General features: G+C 44.8%; 1 protein-coding gene across 4 annotated transcripts in view; it reads left to right on the top strand.

Moving 5' to 3' along the window:
* Positions 1-19,219, top strand: part of VPS39 (VPS39 subunit of HOPS complex) — a 39,151-nt gene extending 19,932 nt beyond the window's left edge. For 2 of the 4 annotated variants that reach the window (XM_081153681.1, XM_081153684.1), the window contains 17 exons: positions 3,038-3,158; positions 3,262-3,382; positions 6,249-6,378; positions 9,994-10,136; positions 10,575-10,718; positions 11,187-11,328; positions 11,427-11,513; positions 11,804-11,877; positions 12,211-12,309; positions 12,899-13,016; positions 13,533-13,661; positions 14,310-14,412; positions 14,651-14,696; positions 15,561-15,710; positions 15,856-15,990; positions 16,190-16,281; positions 17,096-19,219. In XM_081153681.1, coding sequence (XP_081009807.1) covers positions 3,038-3,158; positions 3,262-3,382; positions 6,249-6,378; positions 9,994-10,136; positions 10,575-10,718; positions 11,187-11,328; positions 11,427-11,513; positions 11,804-11,877; positions 12,211-12,309; positions 12,899-13,016; positions 13,533-13,661; positions 14,310-14,412; positions 14,651-14,696; positions 15,561-15,710; positions 15,856-15,990; positions 16,190-16,281; positions 17,096-17,171 — 1,910 coding nt within the window. In that variant the 3' untranslated portion in view covers positions 17,172-19,219. The remainder of the gene's footprint in view (positions 1-3,037; positions 3,159-3,261; positions 3,383-6,248; positions 6,379-9,993; positions 10,137-10,574; positions 10,719-11,186; positions 11,329-11,426; positions 11,514-11,803; positions 11,878-12,210; positions 12,310-12,898; positions 13,017-13,532; positions 13,662-14,309; positions 14,413-14,650; positions 14,697-15,560; positions 15,711-15,855; positions 15,991-16,189; positions 16,282-17,095) is intronic. The other 2 variants (XM_081153682.1, XM_081153683.1) reach the window with 2 other exon arrangements.
* The last annotated feature ends 787 nt before the right edge of the window (positions 19,220-20,006 follow it).

Below are 20,006 nucleotides of genomic sequence, written 5' to 3'. Positions count from 1 at the left end.
AACTTTAAGGACTCTAGCTCTGGAGACAAAAATTAAATTTTGGATAAAGAGACAAAGCTACCTAAGGCACTGCTTAATGTGTTAAATGGGATGACTTGAGATTCAGCAGTTCATTATTTATTAGTCAGGAAGTAGTTTCATTATATCGGTAAGATTGCAGTAGACTGGCAGGGAGTTTAGTTTAGGATCTGGCTTTAAGAAAAATTCCCTTTCACTCTAGGTAGAAGGAATAATTTGAAAAATGAGTAGAAATGTAGAAGACATGCTGATCTGTGAGAGGGCATGGCAGAAACTGCACTCGCTAGAACAGGTGGTCTGAATTATGGGGGAATATTAGGGCCAGTTGTTAGAGGCCCATGCGAAGGGTGGAGAGGCCAGTAGATTCCTCAGTTGTAGTGTTTTGATGAAAGCATCAAGTTCTAAGGTGGCTGTTCCCATGGTGGTTTGAGCAGGAGGAAGATAAATCCAAAGGGTAATATTTTATAAGGCCCAGGATTATGCATATTAATGAGTTTGAGGGGTAAGAGCTTCACAAGAAGCTTCACAGTGTTCCAGGGGCCTTGTTTTCCTTTTAGAAGAGCGTTGGTAGCTTAGATGAAGGTATGTGTAATATGCTTAAAGTATGTTTCTCATTCCCCAGTATGAGATCATGTTTTAAAACCTTTGTTAGTGCCCAGTGCCTTCAGCATTATTTCTCAGAAGTGTTTCTGGGCCTGCCCGGCCGGGCGTGGCTCAGTGGTTGAGCATCGACCTGGGATCCAGGCGATCGGGGTTCGGTTCCTGGTCAGGGCACATGCCTGGGTTGTGGGCTCGATCAATGACTCTCTCATCATTGATGTTTCTATCTCTCTCTCTCCCTCTCCTCTCCTCTCTCTGAAATCAATAAAGATATATTAAAAAAGAAAAAAGAAAAAAAAAAGTGTTTCTGTGCCTTAACATACTGAAGGAGAGGACATTCTTTCTGGGTAGGGTGGGAGGCTCACCATCTGGTAGGAGGAAGACTAACTTCTTAAAATGGCATACATTTTAAATTTCATTTATATTTCTACTCCCATCTTTACTACTTCACCCAGGCTCCAGACATCTTGGACTCCCCCCTCATTGCCATTGTCTGTACTGTTGCCTTTTCCTTTCTTCTCACCCAGCAGCGTCCTGCTTATATGACAAGGCCCGTACAGTGGCACTTCCTCTATGGAATCTTCTCTGACCTGCAGGCAGAGTCAGCCACTTCCCCCTTGGTGCTTCCAGAGTCCTTGCCGCAGAGCCTACCACAGCACCCACACGGCCCCACTGGGTGCAGTGAGTTATCTTTCTGCACGTGTAGGGGCTCTCTGAGCTCTGGGCTTGTGTCTTGATCCACTCTGGGAAGCTCTTGAAACATGGCCTTGCCAGCCAGTTGTTATATGCCTGCTGCACACTAGCCACTCTGCCAAGTTTTGAAGATACAAAGAGATCCAGACCATCTTAACTGTGTTTGAGAAACACTGCTGAAGAGTTGGGGAGACTGAACAAATGAGATATGACAACCAGCAGGGTTTCTATTATAGATTATTTAAAAAAAAAAAAAAAAATGGACCTTTTTAAAAAAAAAATTTTTTTATTTCAAATGTCTATATGGCAGTTATGTCTAGTGGTTCATTCAAAAATTGTTGATTTCAGCAGGGAGAGAGGAGAGAGAGAGGAAAGAGAAGGAGAAACAGTGATGGGAGAGTCATTGAGTGGCTGCCTCCTGCACGCCCCCTACTGGGGATCAAGCCCGCAACCCAGGCATGTGCCCTGATAGGGAATCAGACCTCGATCTCCTGGGTCATAGGTTGATGCTCAACCACTGAGTCATGCTGGCCAGGCTATACTTATTCAGATTAAAAAAGGACAGAGAAACTTTACATATTTATACAAAAACACTAAGGGAAATTGTACTAGCTTTTTAAAATGAGGCTAGCATTAAAAAGAAAATTTAAAAATCCAATACAAAAAAATATGTTTTTAAAGTATATTTTTTGGCAAGATGAAAAATAAAAGCATAATAGCAATAACATTCAAACTGATGGAAATACTACTTAGGCTTCAGTTTCCTCATTTCTGAGTTCCCTTTGGGCTTTAAAATTTTATTGTACTATTCATTTAGAGTATAAATTTCAAATATAAAGTAAAAAGCTTTTTATCAGAAAATAGATAATGGGGAAAATTAATTCATAGCAAGTTAGCCACAATGAAGAAGCTATTCTTGTGAATATTTTCTTTGAGGTTAAATGTCTATATGACAGTTATGTCTAGTGGTTCATTTTTACTAATTTCTTTAAATTTTATTTTTAATTGTAATAAAAAAACAACATAAAATCTACCTTCTTGACCATTTTTTAAGTGTACAGTTCAGTAGTGGTACCTATATTCACATTGTCATGCAACAGATTTCAGAACTTTTTCATCTTGCAAAACTGAAACTCTATACCTGTTAGACAACAACACATTCCCCACTTCCCCTAGCCCTTGGCAATAACCGTTCTACTTTGTTTCTATGAATTTGACACTCTAGGTACCTCATGTAAGTGGTAGAAAACAGATGCACTGAGGAGGCAATCCAGCTGCCTTCTCTGAGCCATCAAATGCCAAGTGGAGTTTTGCATCTCATCCCTGTGGAAATCTCAGGCAGAAGCAACACTGATCAGAAATGGGGATCTCTTTCTTTAGCATAATTTTAGGGAAAAAAGAAGGTGCCCTCCTCTTGCTTCACTTTGTGACTGATGAGAAAGGAGCAAGTGAAGTTTCCACCCAGTTCTTTGGGAGAAATGGTAGGAATGGGATCAGGTCACTCTCAGCGAAGCTGTGTGCATTCTTTTTGTGCAAGGGATTTCTCTTAGCATCACTCAGGCAAACTATTCTTTTGTCTTTGTACTTCACGTTGTAGGATCCTGGCTTGGTATTTGACCTGTGGGCTTTTTGGAGATCCTGTTTAAATGCAGCTTTGAAATGGGCAACTGATAGTCCATAAACTTAAAGCCTTAGATCAGAACTCAACATGTTCTCTTTTGCACAGAGCACCAGCCTCCCTACATCATTGCCGTGTTGCCTCGGTATGTGGAGATCCGAACACTCGAGCCGAGGCTTCTGGTTCAGAGCATTGAATTGCAGAGGCCCCGTTTCATCACCTCAGGAGGGTAAGGAATTTCTTCCTTTACTGAGTCATTACAGAGTGTTTAAGTCTCCTATGACATCATAAAACCTGTGCTGTTTTGCTGATATTCTTATTCCTGCCTCCAGATCAAACATTATCTATGTGGCCAGCAATCATTTTGTTTGGAGACTCATTCCTGTCCCCATGGCAACCCAAATTCAACAGCTGCTCCAGGACAAACAGTTTGAATTGGCTTTGCAACTTGCAGTAAGTCTTGTTTCTAAGATTTGTGTGTGAGTATGCCTTTCTCATTGTTCTCCAAAACAGGTAGTTTGGGTTGAGTTTTTCATATTTGGTTTCTACTGGTAAAAAGATGAAATTCTGAGGGCTTGGATTCAGGGTCTGACTCTGCCGCAAAGTATCTATGTAAAATCACTTTAAGTGATTTCATTTTTTCAGTTTGCAAATATAGAATGGATGTCAATTATAATTATGTACCTCATAGAATTAATAGAATAAAGTAATAGATATGGTCTACGTTGGAGTAAAGTGACACTGGTTGAATGCAGCCACTAGAGGGCCTCTCAGCATCCCTTTCAGCGGCGGACTGCTGTGCTTGGACAAGCAGGCCTTCCTTCTTAGGTGTTCTGCTACCGCTGCAGATTACTGCATTCAGCAGGGCTGCACTTTTATATTTATGACTGTCCCTCTCCTTGAATGTTTGCATAGGATGATGTTCATGGTAACATAGTGACCGTTCTCTGGTGCCAGTGATGATCCCATTGCCCCAGACTTCTTGGACACTGACTTTCGAGGCTTGTCTTGTTCTTTTAAACATCCCCGGTGGTAATTACTATCATCTGTAGTGGGTGGATTTGATGTTAGGAAACAACCAAAAGTCATTCTGAGCGTTTCCTAGTCGTTAAACCAGATGGTGGTAATTTGGTAAAAGAGAAGTGTTTATGAAAACAATAGTAGGAAAACTTAATTTCTGGAGTATCTTATAAATTACTTCTGAAAGGAAAGCAATAGTCACAGATTTTGGTATACATATGCTCATAACCACATATGGTGGATACTCTTGAAGAACAATTTATTTTGGATGTATGAATTCTGTATTTAAAATGAAAATCCAGTCTTAATAGTCAGGCATGTTTAATATCCCATAAAAATTATTTCTTTCTTGGGACATTTAATTTCAGCATCTTACTACTCTGTTACATTCCCCTCATGCATTGCCCTATATTCTTTTCTTTTTATTTTTAAATTAATGAATACCCATGAACCATCTTGCTACCCAAAAAAAAGAACTGATAACCCTGTATGTTTTTGTCCATCCCGTCCCTCTGTCTCTTCTCCAGACACAGCAATTATCTAAAATTTTTGTTTATCATGCCCTTTAAATTTTTTTGTTTAATCTTTTACATATAGGTGTGCTAGAATATGTATTTAGGTTTTTTGTTTTTTATATATCTTTATTGATTTCAGAGAGAGGAAGGGAGAGAGAGAGAGAAACATCAGTGATGAGAGTCATTGATCGGCTGCCCCCTGCTAAGGATCGAGCCTGCAACCCGGGCATGTACCCTGACCAGGAATCGAACCGTGATCTCCTGGATCATAGGTCGATGCTCAACCACTTAGCCACACCAGCCAGGCTAGAATATGTATTTAGTTTTGAACTTAATAAAAGGGGGTATCGTGCAGTGTATAGCTTTTCTAGTATCTATATTTTTCTTAACATGAAGGTCTCAGGTCTTTTCAATGCTCTTCCTGATGCAGGTTTTCTGTTTAATCTTCAGTAGGGAAGGTGAAAGTGGGTTTCCATTTTTTCTTCTCTTTTCTAGGCTTGTACTTACTAGGTGGTCTCTCCTATGATGGAAGAAGGTTGGTTAACAACATCTTAGTTCTTGAGGAATCTCTCTTTTATTTAAGTAAATCAAAGACTGTATGTTTAACTTTCAGAGGGTAATAATATACTAAACGTCAGTGTTCACAGAATGTGGAACAAAATGTGAGAGAAAGGACTGTCCCCTGAGGGCCAGAAAAGGCACCCTAAGGTTGGACCTTTAAGGACAGGTGAAATCAGGAGCAGGAAACAGAGAGCATTGAGGAGCCTCAGGAAGTTGAAGAGGTGGTAATAAGTGTCTCCAGGATGTTGGAGCCCATCCAGACTGGGGTGGAGGGTGTGGCTTGATTGTCTGGGAATAAGCTGGATAAGGGAGCTACACCAGGTCTGAAAGCCTATAATGCACCAAGCTGGAGGGCTGAGACCAGGTGCTGCCACATGTTGACGGTGATCTGGACTAGGGTGATGGCAATAAAAAGAGGAAAGGAAGAGAAAAAAAAGAAAGACATTTTGAAAGAAGAATTTAAATATAGTAAAGATTGGTTAAAAAGGAGACAAGTGGGAGGAAGGTTGTAAGGAAGATACAGAGATAATAAATAGCTCTGAGCAGGACCTTTGCTAACTGCCAGCTGTGTAAAGTGTCTTTTATTCCTTGAGCACGCTGTGTTCCCTCTCTGGTATTTTAGGGCCTTTCACATGTGCTGTTCTCTGCTCGGAACAATCCCTCTCTCTTCCCTCCCATCCGTCACCTGCCTGGCTCCAGCTCATTCTTTATGTCTTAGTTTATATTCTCCCGAGAGCCCTCCCCAGACCCGCTCTCAGGTGCTGCATACCCCTCTCAGGTGCTTCTGTCACCACTCTTACCCTCTTTTGTTTTGGTTTTTATTATTTTTGTTGTTAAATTAAATTCTAGACTTTATTCATATTTTTCCAGTTTTTCCATTAATGTTCCTTTCTTCTGTTCTAGGTTCAAATCCAGAAATCACATTGCATTTTGTTGTCCTGTGTCCTTAGTGCCCTCTGATCTGTGACAGTTTCTTAGTCCTTTATGTTTTATGGCCTTGGTAGTTCTCAGGAATTCTCGTCAGGTATATTTTGTAGAAACCCTGTTGTATTTTAATTGCATAGTTGCTTACCAGTCTTAAGGTTAGACTGTAAGGGCAGATACCATGTGGCTGCCTGTACACGTTGAATTTGTGCCTGTTAGGATATAGTTTATCACCTAGTGTGTACTGAGTAAATATTTGTTGAGTGAGTGAGCTCTTACCTACTCTGCTCTCTTATTAGGAAATGAAAGATGATTCCGACAGCGAAAAGCAACAGCAGATCCATCACATCAAGAATTTGTATGCCTTCAACCTCTTCTGCCAGAAGCGTTTTGATGAGTCCATGCAGGTCTTTGCTAAGCTTGGCACAGGTAACAAGTGGGCACAGCCTTGGGATAGGAACTACCAGAGGGAGGGGAAATGAAAGGACCAGGAAAAATGATACCAGACTTCTGAGAAAGGGGAATGTTTATGCTTATCTACATTGATCCTAATATCTAATAGGGTCCTGCAGGTGACTATGGTGGTGAGATATTTATAGTCCTAATCTTATGAACCTGGTCTCGCCTATAAATACAGACTTCCAGTTTTCCAGGATGATTTGCCATTGCCATTAGAGAAAGGTAACAGAAAGTTACTCAGTTCAACAAATGTGTATTGGATAATCGAGTGTTTGGTGAATGCTATTCTAGACAAAAGTCCCAGACTTTAGGACCAATCTGTATATCCTTGGTTAGACTCTTTTCTCCTCTTTGTGTTGCCCTTTTTCCACCTTCCCTCAACCTTGACCAATAATGAGCTATGATAACTCCCTGTAACAGTTAAGGTTCTTGGCTGCCAGCAGTGGAGACCAATTCTGGATAATTTAAGCAGTATCTGGATAAATTAGACATGGTTTATTGGAAAATAAGGGGAATGGCAGGTAGAGGGACCTGCAAAATTAATGGGGGGTCAGGCTCAGGAATGATAGGAACAAGGGAACTCCGGAGGACCTCCCAGCAGGAAACAGGAAGCTGAACTACTGTAATCCTTCTGTTGTGTGGACAGGCTGGGCAGTCCTTCACTGGCACAGCCACTTCCTTAGCCACTGCCACCACCTCTCCTATTGTTGCATCCTCAATAAAAATTGCCCCCTACCAGCTTATATTACTGTCTAATGCCATGTAACAAACCACCCCAAAACTTAGTGGCTTAAAATAACAAATTATCTGTTTTCTCTCTTGGTATCTGTTGGTTAGAAATTTGGGAAGGCTCAGCTGGGCAGTTCTTGCTTGGGGTCTCTCATGCATTTGCAGTTGTATCTGAGCTTGGCTACTGTCATCTGAAGTCTTGACTGGGCAGGAGGATTTACTTTTAAGGTGACTCACTCTTATAGCTGACAAGTTGGTGCTGGTTGTAGACTGCGGGCTCCAGTTCTTACCAAGTTGGTCTTTCTGCAAAGCTGCTTGAGTGTCCGCATGCAGAGTGAGCAATACAACAGACCTAAGTGGAAGCCTCATTGCCTTTTATGACTGTCCTTCTGCCATATTCTGCTGATGTACAAGGATCCTTCCAGGCTTAAGGCCAGGGAACACAGACCTGCCTGATGGATGAGTGCCCACATAACATAAGAGGATGGGTGGGATATATGTTGGTGTGTGCTGCGCTGCTTGTCATCCTTGAGTCACTTTCTCAAGATCAAGGGGCTCTGATTGTCCAGGATTAGGTCATAATCTCACTCCCTGTAAGAGTTTGTGGCCCCTCTCTGCTTCTGAAGGCAAAGGTAGGTGCCCAGAACTGTTCTCTCACCAAGACTACACCTGCTGTGGAAGAGGGAGCTTGCCAAAAGGAAATAAGTTGCTGTTAAAAAGGGATATGGAAGCTGGGAAACCTGAAATCCATAAATATCTACTGTCCTTCCTTTGAATGAACTCAAAGGGGCATTTATTTTCAGTGTACCACCAGTTCTTTGAAAAGACACTGGAATAAGATAGAACTTTTATAGTAATTTGATTATTTGTCTATATACCAATGATACTTGAACCCCAGTCCAAAAGGTTTAAATTCAATCCTAATGAAGCTACTACCTTTGAATTTATTCATCCCACAAATATATGCTGAGCTCCTAGAGAGTTCAGTGCACTCTGCTGGGCCCAACCAGAACTAATCAGACAGGAATTCCTCTCTCAAAGAGCAGTCCAGTAGGAAAGATAAGGCACAAGTGGATCCTTTCCAGTGGCAGCAGGATGTGTGCTGGTGGCATTGTTGTCTAGGGGGCAGTTGGCTCCTGACTGGGCCTCTTGGGCAGCACCTCTGCTGACTAACCTTGGTCTCAGATCTGATCCACTTGCCCAGTAGTGGATATTCTTAGTACTTGCAGAGATCATCATTTGTCTCTTCCTCCTCCAAGCTTCTTTTCGTGTATATATTTAACATAGTTATAATACACTTTCATAGCTTTTATTACCTAAAAATTGTTAATAGTGTTTTTCCATGTTGCTGGGTGCCTTTCAAAATTATAATTTGTAAGGATTTCATAATACTCTATCAGTTGAATGAAAAATACATTATTTTTGCTGTTGAAAGAATTCTGCATTGTTTCCAAAACTGCATTGTTACAAATAATGCTTGTAACATTACCTGTTCATACAGATGTTGCTTCGCCCATCTTTTGCATTGTCTTTTTAGAAATAACTCCTAGAAGTAGGATTTGAGGTTGTGAGTGCTTTTTTCCTTTTTGAGGTAGCAATATCTTTTGCCTTAGCAGCATAAGGTGATTCAGTTTCACAAAATTGCAAGCACTGGGTAGTATCATATAAAAATACTCTTATTACTAATTAAGTGGGTATGAAAATGTCACCTGACACTTTTTATTGTTTTATAATGTTATTTTTATTGGATTTAGCTTTATGGAAGTATAACTGACAAATAAAATCATAATATATTTTTGTTTAAATTTTACACCATGATGTTTGGTATACTCTATACATGTTGAAAAGATTTCCACAACTAAGCTAATTAACAAATCCATCAACTCACAAAATTAGCTTTTTAAAAAGTTTTCTGAGAATGCGTAAATTTTAGTATTTTTGGAAAGAAATACCGTATGATTTCACTTACATGTGGAATCTAAAGAACAAAATAAACAAACAAAACAGAAACAGACTCATAGATACAGAAAACAGACTGATCAGGCTGCCAAAAGGGAAGGGGTTTGGGGGGGTGGGATGAAAAAGGTGAAGGGATTAAGAAGCACAAATCGGTAGTTACAAAATAGTCACAGGGATGTAAAGTAGAGCATAGGAATATAGTCAACAATATTGTAACAATTATGTATTGTGCCAGGTGGGTACTAGGCTTATTGGGGGGGATCACTTCATAAATTATATAAATGTCTACCTGAAACCAATATAAAATAATATTGAATCACCTGACATTTTTAATGAGTAAAAAGGCTTTGATTGTTAATGTAGCAGAACAGTTTCCCACTTATTTATATTCTCTTGTCAGTTGTTATATCTTTTGCCCTTTTATCAAATGAGATCTTGCGTGTGTTTTTTTACCAATTTGTGTGAATTTGTTTTATGTAATCAACCTTTAAGTCTTTTGCCATATATGCTGCAAATTTTTGTCCTAGCCTGTTGTCTGGTCTTTTTGTTTTAGCAATATTCCTTTTTTGACATAGAATTTTTTATTTTTTATTTTATTGATCTTTCACCTTCAATGCCTTATCAGTTTTTCCTTGGAAATTGTTTTCTCCTGTGCTTTTAGAGAATAAATTTTCATTTCTAATTATGCATATGTTTGTGTGTCTGTGTCTTGGGATATAGAAACATGCCATTTTTGTAGTGTTTTAGTGAAATATATATATAAATGGTGCTCAAATTATAAGTGTGTAGCTCACTGAGTCTTTATGAACTTGTCATTCTTTTTAAAAAACCAGTCTGGAACTTGTTTTATTTTATCATTAAATTGCTGTGCTTCTTTCATGTTTACCTTCCATATAGATCCTACCCATGTGATGGGCCTGTACCCGGACCTGCTGCCCACAGACTACAGGAAGCAGCTGCAATATCCTAACCCCCTGCCTGCACTCTCTGGGGCTGAACTGGAGAAGGCTCACTTAGCTCTGATTGACTACCTGACACAGGTAGGTATGAGAGAGAGGTGTATGGAGGAATTACTTGGGAGTTCTAATACATGCTTCTTTACGGCAGGGAACCCAGGGCATTCTGCAGTGCTTCAAGCATTCCATAAATGAACACTTAGAAGCCTGGGTGGGCAAACTGTCATTTTAATTTTTTAAATGTTATTTCCTGCAACCAAATGACTGTGTTTTTTCAAATGTCACCTGAGTAGAATTGTAACAATTATTAATGTAAAATTGAGCTATACATCATAAATATAAACTTAAGTTTTCAAGGACCATTAAATATTTAAACTTCCCAAAATATTGCGTGCCGATGTGAGATCAGGGTGTGGATAGGCACGAGCTGATATGGAGGTATTTGAAACTATACCTGGAGGCAGATCAAGTGATAAAGGAAGATTAGTCTTGGCCTTGGTCCCACATTTTTGGCCTTTGCAGAAACGGAGCCAGTTGGTAAAGAAGCTGAATGATGCTGATCACCAGTCCAGCACTTCCCCACTCATGGAAGGCACTCCCACCATCAAGTCCAAGAAGAAGCTGTTGCAGATCATCGACACCACCCTGCTCAAGTGCTACCTCCACGTGAGTTCTCTGAGCACTTGGATACCCACAATCCCCCAGTCTGCCTAAATGGGAAAAGGGCCACTTTGGGGTGCCTGCTGTTAGCAAGAGTGAAATCTTTAATTATGGGAACCACCTAGTCTTTGCCTGATGCCTGTGAGCTTCTTGGAATTAAGAGTTTAAGTCAAGATATTGGCCAGAGTCTTACAGTGGGCTGGTCTTCTCTGGTAAGATTGGGGTTAGTGATCCAATGTGAACAGTATTTCCTCACAGGAAATATCCCCTCCCTCCCCTGCCCCCCAATACCATTAAAACGTGTGAAAGCTCATAAATGCTATAAAAGCCACTGCCTATAGTCCTGAAAAGGGGTGGTTTGCTGTCTCTTGCTTTTGTTAAATCCCTGGCCTTTTAGCCTGAAGCAGGCCTTGGCTGGGTAGGGGCGGGGCTCCCCAGGAAGCACTCTCTGCTGAAGTCCTGCTTCCTCTGCAGACGAACGTGGCCCTGGTAGCCCCCTTGCTGCGCCTGGAGAACAATCACTGCCACATCGAAGAGAGTGAGCACGTGCTGAAGAAGGCTCACAAATACAGTGAGCTGATAATCCTGTATGAGAAGAAAGGGCTCCACGAGAAAGGTGCCCGGACGCGGGGAGGGGAGCTGAGGTGTGATGCATCTGTGGGGATAGGCCTTCTGGAGGAGGCTCGTGACCTTGTTCTTGGGCTTCTTGGCCAGCCCTACAGGTGCTGGTGGACCAGTCCAAGAAAGCAAACTCGCCTCTGAAAGGCCATGAGAGGACGGTGCAATATCTGCAACATCTGGGTGAGTCCTGCTTTTGAAAGGGAGTCGGGAAGGAATTGTAGTCAGACAAACCTGATCGCCTCCATCTGTGATGTGGCTGGTCAGTCCCCTCCTTCCTTGTTCCGCTAGCTGGGGTAAAAGTCCCCCAGTGGTGGACCCATGACAGCTCCTTAGAATATAGCCAGCCCAGTGGGGCCAAGCAGCCCTGAATGACTCTAGAAAATAAATCCTGGGCTGACCTTGGTACCTGCCTTCCTAGTCCTGTGGGCAGGATAGGCTTCATCTGCAGCCAAGTCTTATTTTTCCTCCAGGCACAGAAAACCTGCATTTGATTTTTTCCTACTCAGTGTGGGTGCTGAGAGACTTCCCCGAGGACGGCCTGAAGGTAGGTCATGAGAGGTCCTTAGATTCACCTGGTGCCACAGTTGGGCCTGATTCCACTCAGGAGAGGGATGGATGGAGATAGAGGAAGGATTCATGCAGTTTCTCTGGTGTTCAAAAGAGTAGACTGGGAAATGTGAGAGACAGTGTGGTGTAGTGGAAAGAGTCTTGCACAGGTGTCAGGAGACCTGCGCCCCAGTCTGTCACACCCTAACTGGCTACAGAAACCCTGCACGCCCTTTCCCTTCCCCCCAGAAGTCTGTCCACTGCATGCTGTGCGTTTGGCAGCATTGCAGTCAGATGGTTCTGCTGCTGGAACGCGGGTTTGTTTTAACAGATCTTCACTGAAGACCTCCTGGAGGTGGAGTCTCTGCCCCGAGACCGAGTGCTCGGCTTCCTGGTAGAGAATTTTAAGGGTCTGGCTATTCCTTATCTGGTAAGATATTGTTTGGTCTGAACTAAAAAGCTTCAAACCCAGGATCCAGGGCCTCCTGGGTCAGTTATCAGGCAATTCAGATTGGGGTTTGGTCACATGGGGACTGGTAGGAATGTAAGGAAAAGAGTCGTTTCAACATGCTCTGAAAAAGAGAGTCCAGTGGCCAAGCTGGAAGTGGCACTCTTTGCCGATACTTTGTAAACCTTGGTAAAGTACAGAGGAATAAGAGAAGGATGCTGAGGAAAACATTTCAGTGCCACATTTGTACAACCTAACTCAGCTGTGGCCACAGGACAACCAAATCGGTTTTAAGTACCAGAATGCAAATATTTAACCTTAATTACATGGGCCAATTTGGAGGATTATGAGACAATTGATGAAGGAGGGTAGATCAGAAATCAAGAATTCCCGATGTGGCTGGGTTGTATTGCGAAATTTCCCAATGGTTTTAGAAGAGCTGTTCCTTGGTAGCCTTTGCAGCTTAATTAGGAGACAGTCTGGATGGGACCTGTTGGGCCTTAAAACCGTGAGGGTGACTGGGCTGGGTCACAGTGTTGAGGGGACCAAGCAGATCTACGTCTCGCTTCAGGAACATGTCATCCACGTTTGGGAGGAGACGGGCTCCCGGTTCCACAACTGCCTGATCCAGCTGTACTGTGAGAAGGTGCAAGGTCTGATGAAGGAGTACCTCCTGGCCTTCCCTGCAGGTACCAGTTCTCATAGACAGTCATGTGACCCCTGGCCTTAGAGGCAAGCTGGGACCCGAGGGTGCTGTGTGTGACATGGGGAAGCAGACTCTCTGTGGGTCCCAGGTGAGCAGTAAGTTCCTCAGAGGAGCCAGGGCAGCTAAGTGACCCAGAACGTGAGACTCAGCAGCTCGTCTGGATCTGGGCATCTCTAAGAATCTCTTGGCGTCTCCCCTGGGGGAAAGGGAAGGAACAATCTGTCTTCAAGATAAGAAACAGGTTTGCTTAACAGAGTGCTTCTCTAGGCAGCTTTTTTTTTTTTTTTTTTAAACCTTAAGCTGATGTTTGGGAGAAGGCCAACTGGAAACCACTCTGGAGGCCCTTTTATTTTTATTTTTATTTTTATTTTTTTTCTTCTGAAGACCCTTTCTGATGATCATGGTTGACATCATTGAACCTCACCACCCTCATTTTTCTTGACAACCCACATTGCTGCCCAACAGCATCCTTTCAGGTTGAACTTTGTTTCCCTTAAAGGCAAAACTCCAGTTCCTGCTGGAGAGGAAGAGGGCGAGCTGGGAGAATATCGACGGAAGCTCCTTATGTTCTTGGAAATTTCCAGCTACTATGACCCAGGCCGGCTCATCTGTGATTTTCCTTTTGATGGTAAGTGTTGGGATTGGGTCCAGAAGCCATTTCAGCTGACGGTAATGCAGAAATTGACCTTTCCTTTTTCCAGCTCCCCAAGCCTCTAAAAAGTTGGGCCTGGGAAAAACCATGTGTTTAGGTGAGTGCTCCTGCTCTGTCCCCTCTAAGGACTCACTTTTGTACTGTGACCGAGAGGAGACTCTTTGGGCCACATGCTAATTGATAGCCAGGTTGAAACCTATTTATTGCTTCAGCACATGTCCTTGGCCACTTGCTTTACCAATCTTTGTAATCTGGCATAATTTGTATGAAAAAGACACATATCTGTCTGATGTGTAAGCACAGTGAGAACAGAGACCAGGTGTTTGTTTCCCTGATTTGAGGTGCCTGGCATGCAGTAGGTGCTTACTCTGCACTTGACTGTTGAATGGGTGATCTTGCCCCATTCGTAAATGGTCACAAAAAGATGGGATAAAGTTCCTCCTAAAATAGCTCCCTCTCCCTTTATAAAATTTTAGTAATTTTCTCCTTGCATAAATTCCAAGTAATAAAAATATTTTCTCCCAGTTTATATTGCTCCAGTATCCATTTCCGTAATAGCCTAGCCCCTGGCCTTGTGCTTGCATAGTGGTGGTGATGGTTACTTATATTCCTTCTCCCCCACAGGCCTCTTAGAAGAACGTGCTCTTCTGCTGGGGCGCATGGGGAAACATGAACAAGCTCTCTTCATCTATGTCCACATTCTGAAGGATACAAAGATGGCTGAGGAGTACGTTGACCCTGTCATCCTATTTCCCCTGGGGTCTGAAAGCAGGCCCCCCCAGAGAGAAGAGAGGCGTGAGAGACTAAGGAAGCCACCACCCCGCCGCGCTGCCACAGGGGGGAGAGTCACCTTCTGTGCTGGCCTCTGATTTTGGCTGTCATTAGGCTGCTCGTGCAGGCAGCACCGATGACCTTTCTCTAGATGTGGCCCCTCTGGCCTTGTCTAAGCATTTTCTCCCTTGCAGGTACTGCCACAAGCATTATGACCAAAACAAAGATGGCTACAAAGATGTAAGTAGTGACCCTGGTCCACGGTCCCTCTTAGTCTTCCTAACCTCCTCTGGTTTGGCCACAGGTGACACTAATGTGAAGGGCTAATAGAAGACAGGACATGGGTCTGTGCACTGACTGAATTTGCTTGTGCATCTTAAGGAAGAGGCAGGGTGGCCATATGTCCTGGTTTGCATGGCATAGTTCTGGCTTATGTCTGTTGTCCTCCCTGTGATTATGAGTGGCGCCCTCACCCCTTTACTCTCGGAAGAGTCCTCACTTGTATTATAAACAGTGTGGTCAGCCTATTGAGAAAGAACATCTAATGGTCCTTGACAAAGTGCATAGATGTGCTCTGTCGAGATTGCACATGGATTTGTCAATGTCCGGGGACATCTTTTATAGGCATGACTGGGGAGGGGGGTGGAATCTCGGAGGTAGAGGCCAGAACTGCTGCTAAACAATATACAGGACAGCCCAGCGAAGAATTATCTGGCCCAAAATGTTGAGTGCTGGGTGGAGAAACCCTGTGGTACTGGTACCAGTAGGAAATGCAGATCTCACCTTGGCTTAATCCTTACCTGCCAGAACGTGACAGGGTCTCAGCCTTCAACGCCAAAGGAAGTGAGGTAGCGCTTAGAGTCGTTTTGCAGCGTTGGCATTTTGACAGTGGTTAACAAGGCATTTAGCTTTTTCTCTCAGGGAAACCACAATCCTTAATTTTTTATACCTTCATTAGACCGTTTGACCAAAATCTGTAAAGGTAAGAAAGATGAGCTATAAGTGCTCCATGACAGCTGTTACTGTAGACAAACCCTCTTAGCTGGGTGTTCTGGAGGGGTTGCCGCCAGCCTTACCTGTGTGCCTTGTACCTGTGTGAGACAGGTGTATCTGTCCCTGCTCCGTATGTACCTGTCACCTCCCAGTGTTCACTGCCTGGGGCCCATCAAGCTGGAATTGCTGGAGCCACAAGCCAACCTCCAGGCTGCCCTGCAGGTCCTCGAGCTGCACCACAGCAAATTGGACACCACCAAGGTCTGCCCTTCTCGGGGATGGAGGGCGCTCGCAGGGAGCACTGAATGGCAAGAGGGGATGGAGAAAGGGCCTGGGGTTCTCCAGCTCTGTGGCTTCAGCCATTTCCTCAGTCTCCTGTCCCGCCGCACTCTGTTCCCATCCCCAGGCCCTCAACCTTCTGCCAGCAAACACTCAAATTAATGATATACGCATCTTTCTGGAAAAAGTCTTGGAAGAAAATGCACAAAAGAAACGGTTCAATCAGGTGCTCAAGAACCTTCTGCATGCAGAGTTCCTGCGGGTATGAGCTTTGCACACCCTAGGGTGGGCTAGTGCTTTTTAGTGTAAGACAGTTACTACATACATATTCCTTAGACAAAGCAGACCCCTGTTTAACACCTTTAACCAACTTGACATTTAGTTGCAAGTGTTTCAATTAGAGGAACCTAGTGGCCCAGGCCAGACAATGGACTCCTCCCCCAATCTCTCTGCCCCCCCAGGTCCAGGAAGAGCGGATTTTACACCAGCAGGTGAAGTGCATCATCACGGAGGAGAAGGTGTGCATGGTGTGTAAGAAGAAGATTGGGAACAGGTGAGCCTGCTCTGCACCTCTGCAGGGTCTGCTTTGGGGCGGGTCATGCTCAGGATGGAGCTCTGCCCTCTAACCCGGGGGAAAAGCACAGCTCCTCACTGTCTGGGCACGTTTAGCTCTTGAGGCCAGAGAGGGCAGTCCTGGCTCTTGGGGGTGGGCTTTGAGAATTTAAAAACCTGAAATGTATGGCATAGGGCTGTTGATTTCTTGCCCATGAAGTCCTTCCTCTCTAGCAGCTAGAAATTGTGATGTAGCCAGTGGGTATGTGAGAGTTGTATGTGGGGAGAAAGTCCTTATCTTTGAAGGAAGCACCTTTGAAGGAAGAAAAAAGATTTTTTTAACCTGCTGCGTCATGATTTGAGTGAGCCAGGACCATACTGTTTTAAGGCATATACTCTAGTCGATCCCCTTTCCCTCAAAGGAGAGTGATTTGCCCTCTTTCTTACATGGAAGAATTCTTTTCTTTAGAAAGACCTAACTCTGCCCTGCGTTAGAACTAGCCTGAGACTTGCTCTGAGGAGCATCATTGGCTCTCGTAAGCCGGTGCTAGGCCAGGCTGGCACACGGCCCCATCTGCCTGTGTTTCACGTTGATGACTTAAATATCCCCGTGCACTCGAACTTCGTGGGCCTCATCCTGTGTTTGGTTATTGGACAGAGATGATGGCTACGTAAATCCAGAGACCCTGGGGGCAGGCTGCTCTTTGTGGTGGGGGTGGGCTGCTGCCAGGATGACTCCCGGGTAAGGTGCCTTCCTGGGTAAGAAGCAGTCGGATAGGCAGTCCTCACTCCCAAGTCATCTGTCTTCCCTGCAGCGCATTTGCGAGATACCCCAATGGAGTGGTCGTGCACTACTTCTGTTCCAAAGAGGTAAACCCGGCGGACACCTGAGCTCAGCGTGCGCAGGACTCAGCAGATGGACAGCTTGGCCGTCCCAGAGAGGGAAACAGGCACCAGCCTTAGGATCGGGGGCTGCTGCCACCACCAGGTGTCTCCCCATTTGGACACTGATGGCTACCTTGCGCCCTGGAACATCTCTGAAATAATCAGACTTGTGGTCTGGTGTTACCAGCTTTTTAATAGAAAAAGAGATTAGTTATACTTTATATACCATTGTGTTGCAGGCAGTCCCAGAGAATTTAACACCTGCTGAGACTGGAGGAGGCGGTGACGGTCACTGTCTTGCCTTCGCATACCAGTCACCTGAATAAGGAAACTGCCTCCAGCTTTTGTAACCCCAGGGTGGTTTGTTCAGTTTTCTATCAAGTCATATGCAGGGCTTCGCAGGGATACCTCAGCATGGCTGACCAAGTCTGAGAAGAGAGCAGAACCAGAGCTCCTTTGGCTGCAAAGGCCAAACACTTGTTCCTAGATAGTGACAGTCTTTTCTCCGTGGTCACCGTGACCTGCGTGCTCCCCCCCCCCCAAGCCTCCCCACTCGCCTCTATTTTTGAGTGTCCTTTTCTTTCCCACTATTTTCTTCCTGTATCTTTCTCCTCACTGCTCTACTCAGGCCTCCTTCCCCATTTTCCTGACACTGGGAATAACTAATATTTAAGCCAGGCAAAGTGAAAAACAAGAGGAAGTCGTATTTTCTAGGGTTAATTAATAACTGACTGTCAGGTATCTTGTAAATAGATCCCCCTTGGACTGCATGCTTCTCTGCCTGGAAGCTTAGGAGAGCACCATTCTTGGCCTAGGAAGGGCCGTGTGCACCTCTCCTCAGGGTGAGTGTGGCCATAGCTCTAAGAATGGACAGCACTGCACTGGGCGTATGACCTCTTAGGCTGCTATCTGCAGAGGCTCCTGCTCCCCGTTCACCCACCAGCCGCCCAGGCAGGTTGGTTTAGTCTCTGTGAATAAGCACTTTGTGCTTGGGCCGCCTCTCTCTTTCCAGCCAGTGTCACCCACTTACAGCATGGCCTGGTGGGTGCTCTCCAGCTTGGTTTTGCAGAGGTTGCAGGGCTGCACTGGGATATCATAGGTAGTGGATGACTGGTACACACAGGAATGGCCAGATTAGGGGCTTACAGTGATGTGGTGTAAGGCATACTTGTGAAGTGCTCAGGGCAGCAGGAGTGCTGCAGGCGGCAGGAGTGGCAGCATCTGGGTTTATAAAGTATGTCACCGCCAGATCCTCTGAGCACTTGTGTGTGGGAGGCCCTGGCTTCCACATGGCACCCTAGAGGCACATATGAGTGTCTCTCACTGCAACAGAGGACACGTGGGGAGAGAGGCCCTGCTTCCTGTCTTCCCCAGGGTTCTGCAGACTTCTTTCCTCAGTTCCTTAATGGTAGTAGGGTGAGTGACAGTGCCCCACACTGACCCGTTAGTGGCCTGTCCTTGACGTGCTGTGATCCTTTTTAAACTTCAGCACTGCTGTTTGAGGCCTGTGCTATAGGCTGACTTGCTAGAGTTATACACTAGGCTTCTAGGCATGTGCTCTGTGGAGGGTCTGAAGGGACAATGAGTGCAGGCAACACGTTCAGAGAGAGAGGGACTCTCTGCTTAGGTTTTGGAGATCGAGGAGCACTTCTCAAGAGCCACCGTCCCAACTGGCCACACCCACCCACAAGAAGCAGTGCTGCCCTTGGCCTTTTGCGTCAGTGAAGACCAAGCTTCCTCCACGAGCAGCAGTGAGATCGGCAGGCAGCCCTCACCCTGCCCCACCACGTGAGCCCTGCCTTCCTGGCCTGCTGTGTTTATATCTTCCATTCCCACTCCTGTGTGGCACATCTGCTTGAAGCAACAGAACGAAGAGTGTGTTTCCCGCCTCTGGAACACATAAAGGACCCAGTTCTCCCAAATTCTGGTCTTCCTTCCCTAGACTGTCTTTGTCCTCTGTGGGGTGTGGAGAAGGCTGGAGCTGAAAGCTCTGTAGTGAGGACTGATGAAGGCCTTGCGTAATAAACATCATAAAGTAACAAACCAAGCCTGTTTGGGTCTCCTTTTTCCCCCTTCCTGTGGAGTTTGATGAAAATAATGAGGATCATAATTTAGCTAAGAGTTGAGAAGAGTAAGCCCATTAGTGACCGTGAACAAAGATCAGTGTAACCCATCTGTTCTGTGTGCCTCGATCTGTGCCGTCCAGCACTGCAGAGTGGCTGATGTATCAACAGCACAGATAGAGGATGTTTCCAGCATCACGAATTCCTGCTGGACACACTGGAACTGGAGCTAATCCCAAGGCTTTGTGCCTCTTCTTGCAGCTCGTAATAACTGGGAGGGTCACAGAAGCTATGGAATTGGTTGGATTGACCCAGTGATGTTTGAGAAGGGGAGAAATGTTGGTCCACTTTGGCCAGCTCTGAAAAGATCATTTGGTCCTTTATTCCCCCTCTTAAGCCTCCTGTGGCCCTCGTGAGCTTTCTCAGGGAATGAAAAACATCTGGAGCTAAGGCATACCTTTATTGAGGCATGGGCAGATGACTTCCAGGAGAGTGTGGCACAGCCCAGAAAGCACTCAAATCACCCAGGCTGTCTGTATGCCAGGCCAGCTCGCTTCACACCCTCCCTCAGGCTCCTCTGTGGATCGTGGGGTCTCCTACATGCTGTGGGTACAGGCCTCCAAGGAGGTTGGGCCCTAGCATTCCTGAGACCCCAGCACAGGTCCTGGCTTCACGCTCCATATTGAGTAGAAACAGACCCTCCCCTTGGGGCCTGGCCAAGGTCATATGCTCTTTGTTCTGGGAGTTTCTGGTCAGAACTTGCCAGCAGGGTTTGTTT

The sequence above is a fragment of the Miniopterus schreibersii genome, assembly GCF_964146895.1.
Source record: "Miniopterus schreibersii genome assembly, chromosome: 1".
NCBI lineage: Eukaryota > Metazoa > Chordata > Mammalia > Chiroptera > Miniopteridae > Miniopterus > Miniopterus schreibersii.
The sequence above is the reverse complement of the archived record's forward strand: the minus strand, read 5'-3'. Positions and strand labels throughout refer to the sequence as shown.